We start from the raw sequence: 20,659 nt of genomic DNA, 5'->3' as shown, positions 1-20,659 counted from the left end.
CTGTATCAAATAAGTTTTTTAAGTCTCTCCAGTAAAGATGTGAGTTCTGAGAATAAATGTATGCACCTTGTACTGCAAGGGTGCAAATTAATACATTTCAAGTTAATGGTTTGCAAAGTGCTGGAAAACTTGAAAGCAGGCACATTTGGCAGAATATTTTGTTTTATTTTGTTTTACTGCTACTAAGTGAGAGTGCTTGTCTTGTTAGCTGGTTTAGCTATCTGTAGCATATTCTTTTTAAAATTGGGTGACAGTGAAATCCTTCAGAGGTCTAAAGGCTGATTTTTTCTGCACAGCAGACACTCTACTTCTGTACGCATCTGTACATATATTACGTATATTGATCTGATCTGAAAATGTTCACAAAATATGGCCAAATCAATGCTGAAAGAAAACTTAATGTGACTCCTGGTAGCTAAGCACCCTTCTGGTTGTGTTACAGAAATATTTCAATAACTGTTCTCCTGTTTTAATGAAGGGTCTTTTCTGGAGAGTAAATGCAAGGTTCTGTGAAGGAGCTGAGAGAAGCTTTTCAAACCTTTACAGTTCGTGCTTGTACAAATAAAGGATTTCTAATCTAGTGCTGTAGAAACAGACTTTCTTCAAACTTGATCACATCAAAAATTTCTGTAAGACCACTCAGATAACATGGATTAATTAATTGGTATGTCAATAGCCTCAGTCAGTTCCTAAAGGAAATCTATTTCTAATCCCAAGATCATTGTTAGTCAGTTCTAACTGCTGCTACCTAAGGTAATAATGAATCTAATTAATCATGATAAGAACCTGAGGCTATTCCTGTTGAAGCTGAGACAGTCTGACTTCTCTGGATTTCTTTTCGATTGACTTCTTTCCTTTTTTGGCAGGTATCAGCAGCATGGAGTAGCCATAAGATATTTTAGTCAAATGGATTGGCACAATTATCAATGCATTTGTCAAAACTGACCGTATAAAAGTGCACCTCAACACTCCACTTCAAAAAAAAAAAGTGTATGATCAGGAGTGAAAATAAAATGCTGCTTTCCTCTTCTGGGGAGTAGCAAAAGTTTGTTCTTCAAGCTGTTGTGCAATAAATCTGCTACCCAAGCACCTCTCACTTTTCATGTACCTTTGACATTGCGATGGGTGGTTGCCATCTACTGGTCTCTGAGCAATAAAGCAGCTTTGTCCAGTAAAATATGGCTCATTCTACGTTAGGTTTTGCTATCTTGCATTAGAGATTAAAAAGGAGCCCTACAATAAACATTAGTTCTTAAATATTAATGTAGCACAAATAGAGAGCATACTGGATTAGTGGATAAAAATTCTCCACAATGTCATTAGGGCTATTTTTATCCCAGCAATAGCTACAAGGACTAGAGGAAGCTAATTTAAGGTAAAGGCCAATGTCAGTAGTAAGATCTAGACAAAACATGTGGGCAAATATTTTGCAATATTTAATTTTAGGCCCCAGGAGTGGTATTTGGAACACAGCTATAGGTTTGGCTTCCCTGTACTGTGCTTGGGAAAGAGTTATAAATCTCAGAATGGGAAGGAAAAATAACCCACAGTCTGAGGATGGAGTGGCCAAAGCCATAGCCTGTAACTTCCCTCTGAGGAAGGTACCTCTTTATACCCGTCAAAAAATAATAATAATAAAAAATGTGCAAGGATCAAGATTTTCTTCTTTAGAAAACAAACAAGCAAATAAACAACAACAACAACAAGTTGTGTGAGATGAGCTAACAATTAGAGAACTCATCCAAGACATCAGATGTGGGTCCGATGGCCTTCTCTACTTGTGAGCGTGGGAAGCCATGAATCCAAGAAGGATACCCTCACCTCCAAAATGCAGGCTTTGAGCTGTATTTGCAGGCAGATCTTGGTATCTGTACTTGCCATATAAGAAGAAATGCCTGCTTGGAAAGAAGTAGGGAGTAAAGGCTGGGAAAGTGGAGCTCTGAAATAGGTCTTGAGCCCAGAAGAAAAAATGGGGGCAGAAAAAAAACATGTCCCAGGTGCCCTGTGCGAAAATAGCAGAAGGAAAAGAGGACTCATTTGGAGATGTCTGCCTGGAGAAGGTGCCCTAAGGGTGTTGGGCTCTGATCCCTTGCCTCCCCACTGCCTCCTGGAGCTGAGACCTCAGCCAGCCTCACCCCACTGGAGATGGTCTGGACTCACCAGGTCTGTCTGACCCAGGGGCCAGCAGGGCTTGGTTATCCCCCAGGGGTCAGCAAATAAACTCTGGTTGTGATCCTAAAAATGCCAGTGCGTGTGAGCTGCAGCTGGCAAAAGAAAACAGCTTGGGCTACTGGGAGTGGGATGAAAAAATAAGAATGCATGGCAGCCCTGGGCTTCACAACCACAATAATCACTAAAACTGAGCTTGTGTAAGTTTGGACAGTAACTGCCTTGCCCTGTCACATTACAATAGCATATCTGAGCCCTGGGGATTAGGGGGGAATCTCAAAAACAAGAACTTACCATAAACTGAATTAGCTCTTCCGGCTGGGTCTGCAGGCAACCTCCAGCTGGGGCCTCCGAGAGGTGAGCTCAAGGCTGCTGCTGCTGCTCAGTAAGGGCTCAGCACGTTCTGGGTCTGCAGCTATTAAACTTTGAAAGATTTCCTTTAGTTTCGCTGATTTTCTGCATGAAGCAGTACTTGGTATCCCACATTTTGCCAATCAGATAGTGAATATTTTGTTTGGTTATCCTGTTGTGTTCAGGAGGAAGTTCCTGGTGTCGTACTGAACCTTCTCTGTGCTGCCCAACGGAGCTGGACACAGGGCAGTAAAAGCCCCACTTCATGGAAATACACTTATCTAAAAGAAATGTTACAGAAAATAGTAATGGAATAACACAAAACAAGAATCATAGCTGAAAAGAAAATAATTACGGCTTTCATCAGTACTGATCCCACCACTGCTTGCAAAGGCCAGGAATAGTGACTTGAAGTTTAAACAAATATCAAATAAAAATAGACAATTCCATTAGAAAGGTTTATAATGAAATTAGAAAAGATAATTCTGCTTCTAATATGGTTAGAGTAGCATTCTGAAGGTAAACAGACAAATAAAGATTGCATTTTTACCAGTGAACACTGCAAACATCAGAAACCAATACAACCAGAGAAGATCCCAAGAAACCCAGGGAGGGAAACAGGAGAGTATCTGTGTAAGTGCTCATTCCCCAAGATGGTGGAGTAGGGATTTCAACAAAACAATACAAAACAAAACAAAACAAAAACTGTCAGAAAACAACAGTCTTACACTGATGCTGGCTCCAGAACTCCCTGCCCAGGCCTTGCAGACAGTTACTATACCAAGTGCTGTTGCTACATTTTCATTCTCCCAGGAAGGGAATACTGTATTAATTTGTTTCCTTCATTTCTGTCCACATCCGTATTTCCTGATTTTATATATCCATATACACACACGGTGTATATATGCATATATATACAGTGTTCCAAACATGTCCTGTTTTCTTTTTCTCTTCCTAGCATTGCTTTAAATTTGCCTTAATAATCTCTTTGCGTCTGTCTGTATTCTTAAAAATTCCTTTCAAATTTTGGAATTATTTTTATTTATTAAGTTTAATTCAAAATGAGATAATCTTGTGCTATATGAAGTCTGTTTTGCAGACTCATTATCAAATGAGTGCAGGATACAAATCAACATTTTCACTGAAAACTTTCTACTAAGCAAGATTTAAAAAAATAAAATTAAAACATGGCTATATTTTCAACTCCAAAATTCTGTTTAATCACTTAAATGCACTCCTGATGTATAACTGTACTTTCACCAATACTAAATGGTTTATTATTTTTAAAACAATCTTTTACATAGGCTTAGGGTTTAATCTATAACTTCATGGTCACTGTGTCAGGTATCACTCTATAATAAAACGGTGTTGTCTTACAATTCTTTTTAGAAACATCATAATATTACTGGTCAAAATCATTCCAGTTTTTCTTAGATGAAAAGGGGACAAAGTGACTGGGTGTATATAACTCGAAGCCTTCAAGATTTTACCAAAACTGACACCAATTTTTAAATGAAACCCTGTACTATAAGTGATATTCGTGGTTATACTGGCTGTTAGAAAACAGGATGGAAAACAAGACTGGGTGAAGTGCAATTTGTGAAATGAATTACAACGCTGTGTTTTACACCCATCGAAAAAGCCACTTCTGCACTTTGTGCCTGCTCCTTTCCGCCCTGTACAGCTGCATTGTTGTGTCTGGGGGATGCAGCTGGGGGCCCGCAGGCTGCTGCTCCCTTTGCCATCACTGCTGTGACAGCATCCCAACAGCCCAAACGCCTGAAGAGCAGCTCGCCTGTCGCTGCTCTTCTTGCATCCAGCTCTGGTGGTGCAGCAGAGCAAAGGGCCCACATGGGGAAGGACACTTAGGAAGAAAAACAGAGTAACATGGCCTGCAGCAGCTTGTGAAAGTTTTGTGGGCTGCCCCTCTGCCTGTTTACCTTCTTTTGGTTACCGTGTGAGTACAGGGCAGGGCTGGGTTGTCTTATCCCTGCCTCACACTGCCATCCACATGTGGGGCAGATCTGCCTTCCACTGCTCTTCCCCCCCCGTGGGGTGGGATGTGTTTCAGTGCCGCGTCAGGCACAGCACGAGGCCAGGCTTTGCCCACGCATGCTCAAAACATTTCATTTCTGGAGTGGCTATGGGCTGTACCACAGGCTCCTGGCCATGCTTGGAGCACTGCGAAGTCGATCTCCTAGGATAAGCTTAGTCAGGGACAAGGGGGCTCCTCCTGTCTCCATGCTGGTTGCTGCCTAGCTTTTCAAAAAGCCAGGACAAGGGTTTAATTTTAACAGTCTGTTTAATTATAACCTTGCTTTGACTCTGCCAAATGTCAAGGAAAAAAAATAATGTTTGCCAGGAAAAGTCACATAGGTTATGATGCTCTTCTATATCTATCTCTGGCTGGTCCTTTATGAAGTTGTAACATGTATTTTGCAGTTAATGGCTCATCTTTCACGGCGTTACCAATAGAAAAACTAATGATCTTGGGAGAAAGTGATGTGTTGAGATTGTAATTACTCCCATCTGTAGCTTTGGTTGAAGTTATAAATAGATACGAATAAAAGGATGAAATGAATTACACATCTTTTTGTGGGCCTTACAGGGGAAGTGTGTGTGGGAGAGGGGAAAAAATATCCTACCAGGTTATAATTCCATTTGGTATTTTCATTCGAGATGGTATGATGAAAAGGACTGTGCTTAAAGGCTTGCAGGATTCTTTCTGGTCCTAGATCATAGCTTCCTAATTGCCCTTGTCAGTGATGCAGTCAGCTGATAAATTCGTGACATAATGATGATGTCCAAGAATCCCTCTTAAGTAATAATGCTCTCTTGAATGCAGCTGGGTAAATCAGACATTGTCTTCCAGTTTTTAGCCCTTAGCTAAAATGAGTGGAAAAGGACTCTCATTTATACACATAAAGTTCCTGTTTTGCAGTCCACTAACAGGATGTATTAGGAGAGAAGTTTTCCAGCCAAACTGGATTTCCGTCTGGAGCCAGCGAAAGCCAGTAGGCAAAGCAAGCCCCAGGCTGGGGAGTGTGGGCCGGTGCCTACTTTTCCTGTGCCAGGGGAAAGGGAATTGATTATTCCCCTTTGAACAGCTAATCTCTGCTTCCCACTTGCAAAGCTCTTTGCCCCCAGTGGTACAGGAACAGCAAGGGCATAGCTGGGTGGGTGGTGGGTTCTTCCCCGAGCGGTTCTTGCAGAAAAACAAAGTGCTGCTCTTCCTTCTTGCCCCGCCTTTTCCATTTTCTGCCACAGACACGGGATCACTCTCGGGCCCCCACCCCTGTGCTGGGGGTTGCGGGTGCAGGAGCAGCTGCTGGGCCCAGATAGGAGATTAGGTGAAGACAGGGGTCCTGTCCTGCAAGGGAGGGAGAGCTTATATTGTCGCGATGCCTTTTTTTCTCTCTTCCTGAGAAGAGAGAAGTGATAGAAGATCACTTTCACAGATCTTTGTTCAAATTTATCCTCTGTACTATGGCTCCTAATCTGTAAAGATTCAGAGAACTTCCACTTCATTCAAGTTACTGAAACTTCATGCAACAACATCACAATTTACAGATAATGCTTTTAGGATTCTTAGAATGATTTTCCTTAGCAGAAAAATTAAAAATAAAAATCCCATGTTCTTCCCACTCTCCCTTGTTCTGATATATCTAAACTATCTTCCTCCTCTTCCAATTGCACAAAAGAAAATATTATCTTTTATTCAGAGCTCTTGTGATTACTTCCATTGCCTGGGATAGTTCTTTGAACTTCTTTCCCTTCTGTCAGAAATTAGAGTGTTTACTTATTACTGCTTGATATATGAAATGAGTGAGAATCAATTTAATGCTTATCTTTGAGGCTTCATTCTTTGTTCTGAGTAAAATATAGGATCCTCAGTTCTGAGAGCCGTGGTCTGCATTCAGCGTGAAGGGTTTCTGGAACTTATTTCTCCAATGGAAAGAAAAACAATTCTATTGAGACATGCAGGCTTTTTTCTGGAGATAAGCACTGATAGCCACTCTGTTGTGAATGAGGTGAATATGAATCTAAAAAACAGCTGGTGTTATCTCTGACTTTGCCACTCCACAGCTATTCACATTCATGTACACGAAGTAATGTCATTAGTCACTCTTGTTCAGTTACAATGACCGACTCCGGTTGTTGTGACTCTGAGGTATGTTTATGAACCTTGTTTATACCTCAGCCAATTACCAGGAGGTGAATGACTCAGGGAGAAAAGCTGTTTTACTGGTGAAACAAGTGCTCAGCTGACACCTTCTCTGCGATTCTAGCACAGACTTACTTGGCAAAGCACTTCCACAAAAGATACCTCTTTCCTGTAACAAGTTCAGGGAGACGTACTGCAGGGCTCCACGCTCCATTCGGTGATACCTCCTCTCATGCATTTCCTTTAAACCTCTTGCAGAACAGCTCCTTTGGAAAAAATGATAACGTTTACAGAAGCAATGACCATCTAACTGAATGGCAATTCAGCCTCCCTACATTTGGAAACAACAGCACAGTAATGAGGAAGTCCAAAAATTGGATCAGTGACAAAAATTATTCTAATTCAGCTTTGAATCTTCTGGTGGTTCTAAATGGAAGCATTCTCATCTGTACTAGCTCAGCACCTTATGCCAATTACTACCTTGTCCATAAATAAATAAATAAATAACCTACAAAAGAATAGATGTTCTTCCTCAGAGAAACTTACTGTTGCATGGACGGGGGAATCCAACGAACAATTTTGAGCAATATAGTGGAATTGGCTTTCAGCACACTGATAGCGTGGCTGCTGTCGAATGGTTTACAGGAATCATACTAAAGGAAGGCCTTTTTGTAACAGTTTTTGTGTTGTTAAATGGGGATCTTGTTAATTTGGGGGTGCTAAGGTAACTCTGAAGAGTTCTTCACCCCATACACACATGGAAAATGGTTCAAAAATGTGTAGCTTTAACCACTATAATTAAGCAGTTTGATACATGGGGCCAAATGTTTCTCTATCAGAAGAGACAGGAGCAGGCTGTGAAGTTTGTAGGAATTAAGGCAACAGCATCAGCAAAAGCAACTGGGCTGAAGTCAGCCCTGAGTTCGCATGGTGAATGGCTATGGCAGGGAACAGCTGTGCTTGTGGAGCAATGGCGTGGCAAAAGGATGTGTGGGTGGGAAAGTCCCTCTGTATGAAGAGCCTGCAGCATGCAAGCACAGCTCTCTGAGGCCCCAGGGAGAGGCTGGCCAAAGGGGACGTTGGGTGCACTGGGCTAGAGTTCTTATCTCAGTAAACACTCCTAAGTATCGTAGTCACAGGTGGCCTAAAACATGAAGTGCCAACTGATTCCTATAGCCATGCATTTAGCAGCGTGTCTGGTGAATGCAGTATTTCAGAATTCCTTTGGTTTTGGTGGTGGTGGTGGTGGCGGTTTTTTAATTAACAAATAGTATGTCTGTTGACAAAGTGGAATCCAGGACTGTGCATTAGTTGCCCAGATGTACTATGCAGCGTGTGGGACAATTAATAACTTCAGAACAGGATCTGCTCCTGTGGATGCACAAAGCATACATCTGGGTCAGCATATCTCAGAGATGTAGGTAACAAGGGATGTGCTGAGGGTAGATACCACCACTCCAGGGCCCTGCTCTGGAATGTGGACAGATACCTCTAATCGCTTCAGATCTGCAGTGCTGTGCTTCCCTGTGAAGGCGGTAGGTAGTTAGCTGTGGCTCTTATTTCAGAGAGCCAAGCCAGGCTCACCCTTTTTATGACTGCTTCTCACAGGTAGCAGCATGGTAGTTAGACTGCGAGGCCAGCAAGAAGATCTGAGACAAAGGAACTTGAATTCTTCTCTGCACCGTGACCGAGCTGCAGCAGAGGACAGCCCAAGTAGTCTGGTGATGTCCAGGACGCTCTAAGGAAATCAGACCTGTGGTGCTTAAGGAAAGGAAGCAAAGCTGGGTGCTCCCTAGTCCTGGAAGTGTAGGGGGGTTCACACAGGTTTAACTGAGTGCACCCTTCCTTAGGAATGTGCTTCTTTTCTGGAGATGCTTTGAGAAGGTCTACCGTATCAAGTTGTTTTATTTCCATGGAGAAATACCTCTGTTTTAATTAATTCAGGTTAATTATTTGCTACCATCCAAGATCTAACAGCCCGGTCTGTCAGAACTGCTGGCAGACGTGGATGTCCTGGCACAGCAAGAGAAATTTTGTTCATGTGAAGAGTTGTAAGTCCTGAAGTGTGTGGCTTTAGAAAATGTAGACATCTTCAGGATTAGGCACTAGCTGAGTGGGGATGGTTAGGACTGCAGCTTTTGTTCCGAGTCAGTGCTCTTCAATTAAGCGACTTGCCCATGGTTGCACAGGTATACTGTGGAGGAAGGCAACATTATCCCAGTTTTCCACATCCCCTTGTATTTTTCTAAACTGTAGGCTGTGCATCTGGTTAGTGTTTTTCATTGAGGATGATTATTCAAAGGAAAAAAAAAAGCAAAACTGTGTTAGTTTAGTTTATCAGAAACATTTGGAGTGTAAGCAGAGCCCAGTCAGCTGTTAATACCTCCTTAATAAAAAAAAAAATAGCTAAGAAAAGCATTTAGTAAGGGAGTGACACCAAGTTAACATATCTAAAGTATTAAGTACTTTTGAAGTTTCTTCTCAGAAGAAAGAGAGAAAGACTTTTCTTGAACTTTTTTTTTTTTTTTTTTTTTTTTTTTTGTGTGTGTGTGTGTGTGTGTGTGTGAGCCATAAACCTTAGAGATGTTGTTAAACTGCAGTGTATGTGGTTGTGGAATTTCTTTATTAGAAAAGCACTTCAGAAAATAACAAAGTGATCGTATTTCTCAGAACAAATCCTAAAGTGATCGCACTTGAGCATTTTTCTGTTTCTTTCTTGATCAGTTGGGGTTTTCCAGAACTGAGGAGCAGCTCGATGTAGAAGTTCTTCAAGCTTGTGCTTATCAGATGCATGTTGAATTCTTCCCAAACACTTAATACTTTATACAAGCACAGTTTGACGCTGATCAGAATTATCCAGGACAAATTGGTTCTCCAAAAGTGTCTGTGCTGTAGAGCTGGCATAACATAGACCAGCTGCTGTTGTAACTTCAGGAGGGCAAGAACATTAAGGGGTTTTTCTTCAGTCCCAGCCTGCCTGCAGGAAGGGAAGGTTGTGAATTAGGGGCTGTTACTTGGAGGCCTCTCCTCAGCCAAGCAGGTGATCTAGCTTTCCGGCGCTGCAGCCTCCCTGGAGAGCCCAAAGGTGGCAGTGGGACAGGACGCTGGGGATCACAGGGATTAGCAGCATCAGACGTCTGGCTACTTAGCTGACTAGGATTAAGCTGAAGAAATCATCTTCATTTCTTGGGACAACACTTCCAGCTCTATCGGGAGCTGGGAGCTTTTGTGCTTTTAATCACATCTATAAGCAGGGAAAACAGCGAGTTTTCTCCCTCAATACACCCGTTTTTAAGAACACAGTGGTCACAGACACCTCGTCCCCAACGGGCTGCAGCGAGTAGCAGCAGACACATGCAGCGTTCCTGCACCCCAGCTCCCTTCTTCTTGTCCTGTAGCACCCAGAATTGGCACTGGGACCAGGCACTGGGACCAGGCCTCCCTTCTGCCTACGAGCGGCCGTGCTCCGAGTAACCGATAACACGTTCCGTGACGGTTCGACTGTGGATGGCATCCGCGTGCCGCTTCCTGAAATGGAGTATTCCCCAGCGGGGCTCCTTTAGGAACTGCTAAGAAGACAAAGTAGCACATTTCCTGACAAAATCTGAATTTTGATGTGACACGGACAGCCAGAGCCCCCTCTTTCTTTGGGGCTGCTAAATGTGTAGAATTTAGGCTGGAATTTGGCGTGCCTGACAAACCCCATTGCCAGCAATGTTTATTATCGTGGTATTCAAGGTCCAACATTCAACTCTCAAGGGGAGGAAACAATCGAACCCTCCCCACACCACCACACGCCAACTACCGGCGCGTTACTTTATTAATAACTCCGGCCATGCGTTTCTCTTTATTATTAAAAAAAAAAAAAAAAAAAAAAAAAAAAAAAAAAAAAAAAAACGTGACCCGGGACGCGCTTGGGATGAAGCCCGTGGAGGGCACCGATCACCCCCTCGCCCACCCTTTTGTCCCCCAAACCCCGTCCCGGGGGGCGCTGAGGGGGGCGTGAGGGAGGAGAAGGGGAAGGAGAAGGGGACGGCGAGATGGCGGCGCAGGCGCTGTGAGCGGCGGAAGGAGCCGGGGGCCGCCGCCGCCTCCCTCCCGCTGCTGGGGAGCGCATGCGCTGGGGCGAGAGGCGGCGAGGAGGAGGAGGAGGAGGAAGAGGAGGAGGAGGAGGAGGAGGAAGGGGGGAGGGAGGTTTGCCGCGCTCTCGCTGTCCCTCTCCCTCCTCTCCCTCCGGGCTCGCCCTCCCGCCATGTTGTTGTGAGCCCCTCGCCGCGGCCGAGGGGGGGGTGGGGAGGCGGCAGGAAGGAGAAGGCGCCGAGAGGAGGAGGAGGAGGGAGGAAGGAGGAGGAGGAGGAGGAGGAGGAAGGAGGGCGAGGAGGAAGAAAGAGGGCGGGGGTGTCCCAGGGCCCGCTCCGGCTCCATCACAGCGAGCAGCGCCGCCAGCCAGCCCGTGAGTACCCGCGGGGAAGGGGTGGAAGAGCTGGGTCCGCGCTGCTTCACCCCCCCCCCCCCCCCTTCCTTCAATCCCCCTCCCTTCTTCCAACCCACCGCCCCCCTCCCTTCCTCCAGCCCCCTTTTGTCTCCGGCCTCGGCTGCGCGCCGAGGGAGGGGAGAGAAAAGGAGGGGAGAGAAAGGAGGGGAGAGGAGGGAGGGGGCCATGTTGTGGCAGGTCCCCGGGCGGCGCGGGGCCTGCTCGGCGGCCGCCCGCGCCTCGCCGCCTTTGTGTCCTCCCGCCTCGCCGGGGAGCGGCGCCGAGGTGGGGAGGGAGCGCCGTGAGGGGCCGGGGGGGGGGGGGGGGGGGCGCCCGGCAAGGGGCGGCTGGGGAAAAGGGGGCTCGGGGAGCTGCCCCCATCCCGGGGTGGGTTGGGGAAAGGTTGGGGGGGAAGGAATTAGGGGGTGTGGGTGAGGGGTGCCCTGCCGGGGGGCGTTGGAGGCGCCGTTTTGGGGACCCCCCCCCCCCCGGTAATCGTGGGGGGTTGGGGTGAAGCAGGCTTTGTTTAAGCGGAATGGTGAAAACTTGTGGCTTTTTTTTTTTTTTTCCTCTTTTTTTAAAAATTTTTTTAAACGCGTTTTGAGGGTGGAACAAGAAGGCCAAACGCTTGATAGAAGTGTTCGGGTTTAATTTTTTTCCGACCTGGCCGCGCAGACAACAATAAGGAAAAAACTTGAGGAAAATGCCAGCTGTCCGAGTGGATCCGACTTACAGCTCGGGTTTTTAATCTCCTTGGCAGTCCTTGCGCAAAGATTTTTGGCATTGTTCTGTTTCGTGTTTTTCATAACCTCAGACTCCTGTTCCTTGAGAGAAAATGAATATATTCGGGATGCTTTATGCCCGTCTGGCTCGCCCTTTGGAGCATGATAGCTGAACACCAAAACACGCAGCGTGTTTTTACGTGGGATGCGATAAAGAGGTTTTTGTCAGCTGGTTTTTGGATGCTTTTTCAGAGTGGTGTAGCAGCACACGAGCTATATAGGTCATTGCAAATGAGAATCGGTAAAACTTTTGTATATCGCCTAATTGTTTGACACTCATATGAAACGTATTAACAAAGTACTTTGAGATTTCTTTTTAGCGTATCTTCTATTCTCTTTGTTGAGTCTCAACTGAGAGGTGAGGCTTTTTTACTTACCGTGAGTCGATGGTATGGATCTTGGGCTGTGAAACGTGAGTGCATTTGAGACGTAGTTGCTACCTCACGTTACCATTTTCACATATAAAACTTGGTTTTCTGTTACATTTAGCAGTGTCTAGGTCTAAAACGGAGCGTTGCCAACAGATGCAGCTTTCTTGAGAAGCCGAATTATTTTCTCTGATGTACAACTCAGTGCCAATCTGAGCACAATAAATGTGTTAGCTCGCTGGAAGAAGGAGGCTGGACTGAAAAGGCAAATGATAATTTGGTGGTGGTATAGCTTGGGTTGTATGTGTAGAAATGACACAAAATCACCTGGCAGTTTTCTGAAGTGTTCAGAGAGTTGAAAATTTGGAATTTGTCCCAGCAGAATGGTTAGTAGGCAAATGCATGTGAGAAACTGCTTGATAATGCACATTCTGTGGTTTATTCTGTGGATACTGTACGTAGGGAAGTATGTTATTTGTATAGGGTTTTTTTCAGCGTTAACTGGAAATAGTAGCTCTTTTCTGTAGCATCACCCTACTACTTAGTGTTTTTCTCCAGTGTTTGGGATCCTGGCACAGTGCTGAGGTAATTACGGTCATATCTGATGTCATGACTGAGTTCATAGTGCGAGAAGCGGTTGGCTGAAGAAGCTGGACTTGCCTGTGTTTTAAAGAGAAGCTCTCTTGTTGTGGCAGCATGTGTTGGATGTTGTGTAGCATTGTGGTGCACTGAAAGCTTTGGGTATGCGTTTTCCTCATGGTTTGCTCTTGGGAGAGTTTCTTTGCCATGTTCTCATTGGGCAAGGTATTGCAGATGTTTGGGGCAAGTATATTACCAGGACATCAGCTTGTTGAGTACTGTGAACTAGATCTGATTTTCAGCAGCATTTTCTGGTTCCGTTTTAGTTGTTTTTTCCTTTGATTTAATTATGTGAATGTGCATTGAATAATCTGCACATGTAGAATTTCTAAAAGCATTCTCTTTGATAACTTCATTTTTTTTCTTTGTACAGTGGTTACTAAAACCCCAAAATGATTAGACCAAGTGTTTATATACAGAGGCAAGTAATCCAGTAGATCATTTAAATTCCTGCATGTCTTCATGCCTTTTTTTTTGAATATGGAAGTATAAAAAGAAAATTTCACTGTGCATTGCACTAAAAAGAACCCTGAATTCTTTTGAATGTTATTTCTGTGTTGGGCTCTCCTGTGAAGCAAGCATTAATGCCCTGCTTTTAAAAATTTCTGATAGAAAATCTAGAAAGGAAACCACACTAGGCCGTAGAATAGACTTGCTTTATAACTCCTTTTCATTGTATGTATCATGTGTATAGGTATGTGAGTGTTATCAGTCTTCTTTCTGTTCTCCCATAAATTTAGTTGAAGATGCTTACCTCATCTGATGTGAATTTCCCCCACCCATAACATAGCTGTTGTCTTGATTATTCCACACAATGCGACCATTCCAGCATTGTCACAAAGCCAGTGCCCAGGCTCCTGTCCCAGAAAAGGGACAAGAAGTCTTTCGCTTAACAGCTTTTTCCTCCTGCCGTAACAACAAATACCAGCTATGTCGTGCTTCTAATAATGAAGTGGAGGCACTTCATCGTCACGTAGTAGAAAAGAGTTTCAAATGGCATCAGAACATGTGAACGTATTCAGCCCTAGCTGCCTCGGTGTCATTTCAAACAAGTTCTATAAATTTTATTTTATAGTAATGGCTTGAATACCGAAGCTTTATGGCAAGGGTGAGTGTAAGTCCCACTCAGAATACCTGCTGTGGCTTTTAGTGCTTTCCAGGCTGGTATGTGAAATGTTTAGCTTCCAAATCAAGACCAGGTGTTATCTCTAGAAATATCTTTAAAGATTCTATCTCATAATTGGTTAACTTTTTTTTTTTTTTTCCTAAACATGTTTATTTAGGAACAGTTCTAGGCATACAGAAGAAGTGTGTCTGAAGAGGTTATGACGACCATCTTTGTAGTAGAGAAAAAAGCATAAAACTCTGAAATACAGCAAAAGTATCTCTGTAATAATCTCAATTTGGAATTAGTGCTAGTTCCAAGTCTGCATCTATTTCTGCATTCAAGTCCCACACTAAACTTCAGAGCAGCAGTGTGATCCTCTGGCCCGTGCAGGCTGTGCTAATACCACATCTGCAGCCTTTTTAACAGGCACAATTTTACAATATGTATTTGTGTGCATCGATCTAAGTGATCTGATGTACGATTTGTGATTTTTATTGTTTTCAGATTTAATTTTTCATAAAGTTCTAAAATAGGTTACTTCTTACTTCACTGAGGAATTGGCAGAACTCTGTAGGAAGTAATAGCTCTGCCCATCTTTCTGCTTTAAAGCTCTCTGCAGGTAAATCCTAATGGAAGAAGGTTGCGTCAGACCTATGTTTGGGAACTTTGCTTGTAGTTTTCATCCTCTTATTTTGAGAAAGAAGTTTAAGGCTGAGGTATCAAACTAGTTGTATAAATTTTATGCTGTTTGGCTGGTCTGAAGTTCTACGTGGAATTGGTTCACAAATTTCTTCAAAGGGGAAGTGATTTTGAAAAAGCTGTATTTGTGTGTTTAGTTCATGACTACTTACACATGCCTATTGTTTAAATACAAAGCTGGACTCACTGGATTCTACTAACCTTGTGCAGTTTGAGCTAGAAACAGCAAATATTACTTTTTTGATTCTTTTTTTTAAGCATCTTGCTGTTTATCTCCATTTTAAATTCCTTAAACTTCAGTTCTGTGAATACTGAATGAGTTGTGTGGTGTGAAGAAGCCACGGAACTGATTTTAGTAACATGCTTTCATAGTAAAGCAAATACCTACTGTAGCAATACAAATAAGACAAAGTAGCTTTAGATCTTGTTATTCACAAAGCCATGTTTATTCAAGATCATAAAAACATCCTGCTATCATATATTTACACATACATACTTTCCCTTAATGATTGGATATGCAATAGTCAAAAAGGCTAGATTAAAAATGTAGGAACATGTAGAGGGATTAGAGGGCTGTGGTTCCTTTCGTCTACATCTTCAGATCTAAGTGTCCTATTTTGGTTAAGTATCTTTCTATATATGTCAGTTTTTATTGTGTGGACTTGACATTCTTGTTTAGCATGAAAAGTGAGATATTTCTGTAACTTGAAAATTCAAGTAACTCCTTTTTTTTTTCTCCACGAAAGTACTTAAGACTGTAGAGGAGATCTGGTTTCTTATATTTGTAGTCCTGTTGACTTAGAAATTAGACCGTTTACCTACTAAAGATTGATAATATGTCAGTTATGGTGGACTGAGAATCGTGTGTCCAGGGACAGGTATTTATTTTTTGATTTTCTTTTACCTGCAGAGGATTTTTCCAACATTGGAGAGCAATTTTTACTATTGTTGTTTATACTCATTTCAAGTAGACTAAGTATTTCAAAAGGGAGTTGACAAACTTCATTTCAATCTGAGCCTGAAATTTTTGTTTCACAAAAAAAATATATATATATATACTCTATGTATATATATAAAAATATATAAAATATATATATTATACTGTACTGGGTTAGTGGTGTTTAATGTCCATTATTTACATAGTGTACCAAATTTGAAAGGAAAACTGAAGTTGACCTGCAAGAATGAGATGAAATTCGGTGGAGAAGTTAGTTTTCTGTGCTACTTCATTTCATGGTCTAGAAATGTATAAAATCAGACATAACAGTATGCAGAATTAGTGGTTTTACACATCATGCTGAGTAATAATGCAAAAGAAACTACTGCCATTATGATCTGAAATCATATTTTGATTGTTTCTAGCTAGAAACTTTGCAGGCAACCATTTAGAAATATATGGAATTCTACCATATTAATATACTGTCTTTGAAAAAAATAATTCATTATGAGAGGCCTAATTTGATAACGGTATTTAAAATCTAAAGTTTAAATAAATCAGTAAACCGTTTGACGATGAATGACTTGGATTTTGTGTTGAAATCCTAATTCTAAGAACTGCGCATTTAAAGATACATAGGAAAGCCTTTTGTGTTGTTATGAAGACTTTTTCTTTTTAGGTTTCTGTGTGGAATGAGCGTTCCATGTGTCCTCCTAGGCATGAACGAAGTGGCCTGGCAGGAGACCAGAGGAATGATACATGCCAACATTGGTCAGGAAGCCAGTGGGGTTGGAATAGGGGTTGCCCCAGCTGGAACAGCAGTTGGAGCAGCAGCAGGGCCCAGTGCAGGTGGAAACACTCCTCACCCCATCCCTGCAACTGCAGTGTCAGGTGCTGCCAGTGTCCTCCGTGGATGTTCTCAGGATGATGCCACAGTTGGATATTGCTTCCAGAGACAGGCTGGTGAGCAGTTGAGTGGCTACTCGAGCAAACACCGCTGGCCCACAGGAGATAGCATTCATGTAGGTCATTTGGTAGGTAGCCTGTTTGTTTTTCATTGAAACAGCAATGTTTTGTGTTGAATCCACATCTTAAAGAAAGATACTTGTGAGTTAAGCTAACTTTTCAAATCCTGTAGCAATCCAAAGTTTAAAATCCTCAGTTACTTCTATTAGAGCAGTTATAAATCAAGCTGTGTAAACTAATTTCAAAATGCTCAGTTTGGACCTTTCATGTAATGTGTATAAACATTTCATATTTCTGGGAGTACCTTGTTTTCATCAGAACACTGTCAAATAAAACCTGAATCCATGGAAAACAATTTTTCTAGTTTAAAAAGGGACTAGCTTCTTGCCAGCTTTATGAGAAGTAATTCAGATTTTGCATACAGTCTTACTTGTTACACTTGCAGGTGAAAAGTTTTGGTTAAGGTGTGATGGAAGCAGTACAATTAAGTGTAGATCAAAACTTAACATACTCCTGTTGCAGATGATAACCTGGGGGGAAAAAAATCTAGTTTTAAGCTTTTACTCGCAAGTGTTTAATTGGTAGAGCTTCCTCATTTTTCTTTAAAAACTTGATTTTGAACTTCAGATAGGAATGTTTTTTCCCCAATGACTCTTGTAATGTGCCACCCTTAGGGCCACAAGGAACTTGTTTTACCTCCAAGCACAAGAACTTACGGGATGTGTTCCAAACATGCAGTAAACGCAGGAGTAAGTGTAAATAAAATGTGCTGCTCTTAAAACCAGGAGTATCTGTTGTCTGTTTTTTTCCCTCATCTGTTTTTTCTGATTCTTTGGTGCTTTTGACTTTTTTTTTCTGGTTTTACTCTTCCGTTCTGTTTCTTCCTTTTACACCGATCAGTATAGCAAAATGAATCTTTTGCCCTGACATCCAGCTTTATGCTTTATCTCATTCTGTGTTACATTTATACAGAAACTGTAGTGCAGCTCTTTAAAAAGGAAAACTGCAGTATTCTACTTGTCCACTTGGACATGCTTCCTGAATGTGTGAAAATGTTTTTTTTTAACATTCAGTCTGTTACAAAGGCAGCTGTGCTGATTTTCGCTAGCATTTCACAAGGTTGATAGGTTGTGTAGATAGAATTATTCCATCCTCAGTGGGAATCAGAGCCACATCTTAATCAACAGCCTTGTTTAATAATTGGTTAGATCTATCAAAATATTTCTGCATTCCTTAACAGGTAAATGTCATAAAGTATGTTTTCTAGTAACTTGGGTGAGGGGTTCAAGGGAACTACTCTTTTTTTTTTTTTTTGTAGTGCTTTGATAATTTTATACATTATAAAAAATTTGGTGAGGGGAAAGCTGCTGTGCGTTATTACCTGTAGGAAAATAGTATATTCCAACTTGCTGTAATCAATACTGCCTCTGTTCTGCTGTTTTTCACTATTCCCATTCATCCTTGGAAACATGAACTAGCAAAAATCACATACAGATCCAGAGGCTTCTCCACTTGAGTTCTGTGACTTGAGTCTTTCTCTGTGTACCAGTGCTTCTGGGGATTTTTGTTGAGAGAAGTTACTGCATTTCTTTATTTTAAAGAGGCAACTCCTGAGTTGAGAAGCGCTGGATCAAGTGGGTTTTCTAAAACCTTAATTTATGCAGACTGGTAGGAACTCAGCTAGTCGCTATTGTGTTCTCTAAGCACCGGGTAGATAAGATCTCTGATGAATATATGGAGATAATTTTTTTTGATGCATTTGGAGAGAGATTGCAGAGAACATGAATAGAAAGATACTGTAGATAACAATTGTTCTAAGTAAGTAGAAATGAAGATACTGAAATCTTTTATTCAACATACATTATCTAAGCATATCTTAAAACTGTGGATTTGACATAGTTTTAGCACATCTTAGTGAAGTCACAGCATGTGAGACTGCCAAAATAATTTTTAAAATGCTTTTTAGATATAAATAGCAAGACAACCATTTTTGTAAGACAGCAGAGCTCTAGCTCCACTGCTTCCAGTAAGAACTTAAACTCTATAGAAAGTAAAATACAAAATGGAAGTTAGCAATTTCAGCAGGGATTTTTCAAGTAAAAATAGAGCAATCCTTGTTTACAATATATGAAAAATTCTTACTTATGGTGGTGTGAAACCTCACAACTCTTATGGCTAGAAACTGTCATAAGCCTGAGGCCTTAGAAGGAGGATAAAGTAAACACCGAACGTGGAAAAGCCTTGTGTTCTCTTCCATAACAGAAGATACCTGAGACTTTTGACTGACTGACTGTTACGGAGAAGTGAGTCTATACAGTTGTGTGCAATTTTTTTTTAAGAGGAACATCAACTAATTTGAAGATTTTTCAAAATCCATCAGTGATTCCAACCAAGTTGAAGTGCTAAGGAAGTCAAGAAATCTGTTCTAAGTCAGAATAATAACTTAATAAACATGCTCAATTAATTCCAAGAAACTAATTCCTGGGAAGACTAGAGAAACCTTATTTTGTTTTCCTGAAAGCCATCTGAAATGTCTGTGAAAGAACGGAACATGTTATTAAGCATAAGGCAAGACAACGTCCTTAATAAAGATAATTATTTGTCTAGTACGATATTTAATTTTTGCTCTTGTTAAGACTGAAGAATTGCTTGTCAGTGTCCTTTGTAAGGGATTATTTAGGAATGACCTATGGTAATTATCAGTGAAGTGTCAATTGTTGGAAAGCAGTGCATATGAATAAACTGTAGCATTAGAGGCCTTGATAGCATGAGGAAACATCAAGTGGGTTGGATTGTCCTGCAGTTCCGTGGCAGTACTGGCAGCTTAATGTGTGCTGCTCTGGAAATCATAGAATATCCTGAGTTGGAAGGGACCTGTAAGGATCATCAAGTCCAACTCCTGGCACCACACAGATCTACCCAACAATTCAGACCATATGACTGAGCACAGTCCAAAGGCTTATTAAACTCCAACAGGCTTGGTGCCTTGACTACATCCCTGGGGAGCCTGTTCCAGTGCGTGACAACCCTCTCAGTGAAGAACCTCTTCCTGATATCCATCCTGAACCTCCCTTGTCGCAGCTTGACACCCTTTCCTTGGCTCCTATCGCTGGTCACTGAAGAGAATAGGCTGGCGCCTGCCTCTTCACTCCCCCTTGTGAGGAAGCGGTAGGCTGGGATGAGGTCTCCCCTCAGCTTCCTCTTCTCCAGGCTGAACAGGCCAAGGGACCTCAGCCACTTCTCATATTTCTTCCCCTCTAGGCTCTTCACCATCTTTGTCACCCTCCTCTGGACACTGTCCAGAGTTTTACATCCTTACTGTCCAGTTTTACATCCTGTTTGTACTGTGGTGCCCAGAACTGCACACAGTACTCGAGGTGAGGCCGCACCAGCGCAGAGCAGAGCGGAACAATCCCTTCCCTTGGCTGGCTAGCCATGCTGTGCTTGATGCACCCCAGGATATGGTTGGCCCTCCTGGCTGCCAGCACGCACTGCTGGCTCATATTCAACTTGCTGTCAACCACGGTCCCCAGATCCCTCTCTGCAGGGCTGCTCTCCAGCATCTCGTCGCCCAGTCTGTATGTATAGCCAGGGTTGCCCCTTCATCATGAAGACTATGGTGGAAAAACTTGAGGTGCCACACACATTTAAGAGAAGAGCAAGGAAGTTCAAACACACCACAGTTGGATGGAATTCAGCTCTCAGATGAGTTGGAAAAATCTTTGATGTGAAAACTTGTTTGACCCGGTGTACTAAATTAAGTAGCCACTCTGCCTGGAAGCTGATACAACTGGCTCATAGAACGCTTCAGAGTAACAGTCACATGAAGGTGTGATGTTGTTAACATTTGTATTCTGTGTTTTCTAAGGTTGCCTCAGCTGTAGCAACAGGAAATTAAAGTGATGGACAACAGTTACTTGCATGGCGAAAACTTCATTTGGGAAGAGTTGAACTACTCGCTTGCCAGAGGGGAGGGCTGTGCAGAATAATTGGCATCATAA

The 20,659-nt window shown here is 42.4% G+C and overlaps 1 protein-coding gene across 7 annotated transcripts in view; it reads left to right on the top strand.

Annotated features, from left to right (window-relative positions):
• Nucleotides 1-10,827: 10,827 nt before the first annotated feature.
• Nucleotides 10,828-20,659, top strand: part of PUM2 (pumilio RNA binding family member 2) — a 69,330-nt gene continuing 59,498 nt past the window's right edge. The window contains exon 1 of one of the 7 annotated variants that reach the window (XM_035320222.1): nucleotides 10,828-11,138. Coding sequence is in view for 2 of the 7 variants with exons in the window: in XM_035320219.1 (XP_035176110.1) it covers nucleotides 11,346-11,444 (99 nt within the window). In the remaining 5 variants the exon portion in view is untranslated. Of the gene's footprint in view, nucleotides 11,139-11,343; nucleotides 11,445-20,659 lie in introns of those variants that run through there. The other 6 variants (XM_035320219.1, XM_035320218.1, XM_035320221.1 and 3 more) reach the window with 6 other exon arrangements.

The sequence above is a fragment of the Oxyura jamaicensis genome, chromosome 3 (genome assembly GCF_011077185.1).
Source record: "Oxyura jamaicensis isolate SHBP4307 breed ruddy duck chromosome 3, BPBGC_Ojam_1.0, whole genome shotgun sequence".
Lineage (NCBI taxonomy): Eukaryota > Metazoa > Chordata > Aves > Anseriformes > Anatidae > Oxyura > Oxyura jamaicensis.
The sequence above is the reverse complement of the archived record's forward strand: the minus strand, read 5'-3'. Positions and strand labels throughout refer to the sequence as shown.